Source organism: Galeopterus variegatus, unplaced genomic scaffold, assembly GCF_000696425.1.
Source record: "Galeopterus variegatus unplaced genomic scaffold, G_variegatus-3.0.2 Scaffold4897, whole genome shotgun sequence".
Classification (NCBI taxonomy): Eukaryota; Metazoa; Chordata; class Mammalia; order Dermoptera; family Cynocephalidae; genus Galeopterus; species Galeopterus variegatus.
Genome location: NW_007731008.1, coordinates 43,445 through 48,037, shown reverse-complemented (window position 1 = coordinate 48,037; position 4,593 = coordinate 43,445). Strand labels below are relative to the sequence as shown.

General features: G+C 56.7%; 1 protein-coding gene across 1 annotated transcript; it reads right to left on the bottom strand.

Annotated features, from left to right (window-relative positions):
* Positions 1-1,551: 1,551 nt before the first annotated feature.
* On the bottom strand, positions 1,552-4,310 carry FOXA2 (forkhead box A2). Its single transcript, XM_008588564.1, has 2 exons — positions 4,224-4,310; positions 1,552-3,223 (listed from the first exon to the last, which is right to left on the bottom strand). Exons 1-2 carry the CDS (start codon positions 4,308-4,310, stop codon positions 1,919-1,921), a joined length of 1,392 nt encoding a protein of 463 aa, XP_008586786.1. The 3' UTR covers positions 1,552-1,918.
* Between the last annotated feature and the right edge of the window lie 283 nt (positions 4,311-4,593).

Here is a 4,593-nt window from a genome sequence, read left to right as displayed (position 1 = left end):
TATATATATATTCTGGGTCTTTCCTTATACTTTTGGAGTCTCCTTGAAGGCTCACAAAATACCCACTCAATTCACTCCTCCTGAAATCCTAGTTTGCCAGCCTGATCTCCCGGGCTAAGAGGACGCTTTGCAGGGGGTTGGAGAGAGGCAGGAGGAGCAAATCTGCAAACACTGGGATCTCACACTGCCAAGGTCAATTAGCCAGCCGTCCCAGACACCCCCTTCCTCTGTCTCACCCTCAAAACACCTTATTTTTAAAAAGGACAGTTGAATTGTCATCCTGAGCTATCCATTTTAATCTGATTCTCGGAGAATGTCCTGTAAATGTTTCCCCAGAGCAGGTGCCTCACCACTCCTGGGAGAGTGGGGTCTGCCATGGTTGTGCCCTACACCTACATGAGGGAGGATGTTGGGAAAGGGTGGTGGAGTGTGCACAGAGGCTGGAGGCTGGAGGTCCTGGCAGAATCCCAATTCCAAAGAAGGATAAGGGGGGTCAGAGAGGCATCGGTGAAAAAGTAGAGTGCTGCACCAGGAATTTGCAAATCCAATATAGGCTCACTGACTTGAAGGGAGGCCAAAGGTTGGAAATACAGCAAAAACATGTAAAATCCAGGCTTTCCCTCAGAGAAGCCGGCCCAGGGGCCCGAGAAACTTCAAACCAGGGCATCTTCAAACAGCCCCGCTGGAAAATTAAGATATGTGGAGCGTGGTTTTCTTCTGACTTTAAAAATAAACCTGCTGAGATGGCCCACAGAATCTGTTTCATTGTGTGTAAGGTTAACCTCAAAATTCAAAAAGTAAGCATAAACAACATTGAGTTTTATTTAATGATACACTTGCTGAAGTGTTTAGGGAGAAGTGTACTGGTGTCTGCAATTTACATTGAAATGCATTTAGAGAAATAGGATGGATAGACTAACGGAGGTGTGGACAGGTGGACAATATGTGATGAAGCAAGTATGGTGAAATGTTCCCTGTAGAATCTTGGCAGTGGGTCCATGTGTGATTACTGTAAAATTTGTTCAACTTTGGCACGTCTAAAATTTTTAATAATACAATGTTAGGGAAACAGCAACACCCTTCCCCCAATAAAAAATAAAACCTGCAACCAGCCAATCTCCCTCATTCCTCTTTGAAATTTTCAGACACTCTTATTTCTTAATTCAGGCAAAGGGGAAAAAAAATATCTTAAAAGAACTGACTCAAAGAATAAAACTGTCAATAACACTTTAATATAGATTGTGGAACTCTGGCTCTTGCAGCCAGAATACACATTTATAAGCCATAAATAAAGCACGCAGAAACCATAAATTAATCAGACCCTAGACCTGGATTTCACCGTGTCAAGAATGGGAATGCATTTTTTTCTTCTTGGTCATTTACAATAGACCCTTACATTACTCCCCCCACCCCCTTTTAAACAATAGTACAATCCTCTGGATCTCTGTTAAAACTACATGGTTTTACACCGAGTCACTCACAAATTTTTTTTTGTTTTTTGTTTTTTGGGGTTTTTTTGGTTTTTTGTTTTTTTTTTGTTTTTTTTTTTTTAAGTAAAACTTCCCTGTAACAGCAATGGAGAACAACAACAACAACAAAAAATCAGAATCTGCAGGTGCTTCAAGAAGCAGGAGTCTACACAGTAGTGGAAACCAGAGGCTTTTTTTTTTTTTTTTAATTTATATTTTTTCCCCTTTCCCTCCTTATATAGAATGATGGGTATCACGGTGGCCCTTCTGTTTGGGAGGGAAGTACTGCAGTGAGTGAGGGGAGACTACTGTCTGGGGGGCGGGGGGTGTGATGGATTTCTTCTCCCTTGCATCTCACCAAATCACCTTCCCAAAGTCTCGACCCCACGTCCTCGCTATCGTATCCTTGTGCCAGGCTGCCAGAGCTAGCCGGGCCTGAGGCCGTCTTCTTAAGAGGAGTTCATAATGGGCCGCGAGTACACCCCCTGGTAGTAGGAGGTGTCTGCGGCCAGGGGCGAGGCGTCCAGGCCCGTTTTGTTCGTGACCGGGCCCATGGCCAAGCTGCCGGGCATGGGGGAGCCGTAGCCAGGGTAGTGCATCACCTGTTCGTAGGCCTTGAGGTCCATTTTGTGGGGCTGGTGGTGGTGGTGGCTGTGGTGGTGCTGCTGCTCCGAGGACATGAGGTTGTTGATGGAGAACGGGTGGTTGAAGGCGTAGTGGTGTTCCGGCTTAAGGTGGGCCTCAGGCGGCAGGCCCGGGTGATGGGGTGGCCCGAGCAGGTGGGCCGCGGCCTGCTGCTGCTGCCCGGGCGAGGGCGCGGGCTCCGGGGGGCTCAGCGTCGCGGCCGGCGTCCCCTTCAGCTCTCCCAGGCCCCCTCGCTTGTGCTCCTGGCACGGGGAGGCGCTCGAGTGGGGCGACTCGGTGCCCGCCGGAGTCTCGGAGGCTGGCCCGGCGGCCTCCCCAAGCTGAGCCTGCGAGGCCTGGGCCCCCGCGGTCGCCTTCTTGCCACCGCCCGCCGCGCCCGCGGCTTCCTTCAGCGCTAGCTGCTTCTCGCACTTGAAGCGCTTCTGGCGGCGCAGGTAGCAGCCGTTCTCGAACATGTTGCCCGAGTCGGGGTGCAGGGTCCAGAAGGAGCCCTTGCCGGGCTTGTCGGGAGAGCGGGGCACCTTGAGGAAGCAGTCGTTGAAGGACAGCGAGTGGCGGATGGAGTTCTGCCAGCGCTGCTGGTTCTGCCGGTAGAAGGGGAAGAGGTCCATGATCCACTGGTAGATCTCGCTCAGCGTCAGCATCTTGTTGGGGCTCTGCTGGATGGCCATGGTGATGAGCGAGATGTACGAGTAGGGCGGCTTGGCGTGCGTGTAGCTGCGCCGGTACGTCTTGGGGTCGCGCGCGCGGCTCAGGCCCGCCTGCCCGTACATGGGGCTCATCGAGTTCATATTGGCGTAAGGGGCCAGGCCGCCCATGGCCCCGGCCCCCTGCCCCCCGAGCGGGCTCAGGCTCGGGCTCAGGTGCGGCCCCATGCCCGCCACTCCAGCCGCCCCAGCCGAGCCGCCCATGCCCGCCATGGCGCCCGCGCCGGGGGACATGCCCGCCAGGGACGGGCTCATGCCCGCGCCCACGTACGACGACATGTTCATGGAGCCCGCGCTCATGTTGCCCGAGCCGCTGCCCATGGCGGCCGCCGACATGCTCATGTACGTGTTCATGCCGTTCATCCCCAGGCCGGCGTTCATGTTGCTCACCGAGGAGTAGCCCTGCGGACAGAGCCCGGGGAGGGAGGCGCACAGCGTTAGCACCGCGGCTCGAGCGTGCCCCGATCTCCCTCCCACCGGGCCAGCCCAGGCCCCCAGCGCCGGGGAGGTCGCCAGGGAGCCTTTCCCTTCCCTGGGCCCCCGTCCCCAGACACGGAGTCGGTTTCCCCCAGGGCGAGCCGTGACAGACTGCTGTTTGGGGCATTTGGCCCACGCCTAGCCCTCCTGCGCCTCACCAAGTTCTAGAACAGGGGTTCTCTGGAGCGCTTTCAAGCTAGGCACCCCCAATGCATTTCTTCTCCCCAGAGTCTCCACAAACTCTCCCGCCAGCCTTCTGAGCTGGCGCCGCGGCCCGGAATCCCCGGACGCCACCTCTGGTCACAGCAAGCAACCTGCCGGACAGCGTGCGGGGCGCTCGGGGCCGCCTCGAGCGGAGACTGTCCCAGGGTCCCCTCTGTCTGGCATTCCCCCCGGGCCCCCCTCCCTGGCTCAGGGGAACTGAAATGTGGAGCCAGCGCGGAGTCCGGGGGGCAATCGAGGCACTGAATCGAGGAGCAGGGAAGGGACTGAACTACACGCGGCTGGGCTTTGCAGTCACAAACTTTCTTTCTCTTTGTCCACTAGTCCTTGACTCAGCCTCCACCTCAGCCCCCAACTCCTACCCACCTTCTCCTCTTCTGCTCCCCACCCCCTCGCCGGCCGACCTCCCACCCCTCCCAGCTGCGCGCTGCCAAACATAACTCTGTTAGGATAGTGCGTGGCTCGGCCACGAAGAGGATTTGGAGGCGCCGCAAGTCAATATTTGATCACAAAGTTAATATTATCTCAAGGCTAACAGTGTGTCGTATAAAAAAGAGACCCATTTGAGTTGAAGGAGGGCGGAAAAGGCGGCTGCCCAGAAAGGCTGGGGTGGGGGACGGGTGCCAGCGAGGGAAGCGGTCCCCGGGCTGGGGAAGCAGCGAACGCCGCCACTGGCTTCCCCCTGGCAACGGCGAGCGCTTACCTCGGGCTCGGCGTAGTAGCTGCTCCAGTCGGACGGCTCGTGCCCTTCCATCTTCACCGCTCCCAGCATACTGGAAGCCGAGTGCATGGCAGTTTAAAATTTAACAGCCACAACAAACGACCAGCAATCACCCCCCACCCCCACCCGCTTAAAAAAAAAAAAAAAGTCAGCCCAGGCACCGTCCCCTCCCTCCCTCCCTCTCTCGCGCTCCCTGTCTCTCGGCTCCACTCCCTCTCTCTCCGCGCCGGCCGGAGGCGGTAGTTGCCAGTGGGCGGGAGGGGTGGGTCTCGGGAGGAGGGGGCCGAGGAGCGGAGAGGCCCAGCCGGAGCCCGGCTGGAGGGAGCGTCCGCCGCCGCCGCGCTCCCGGGCC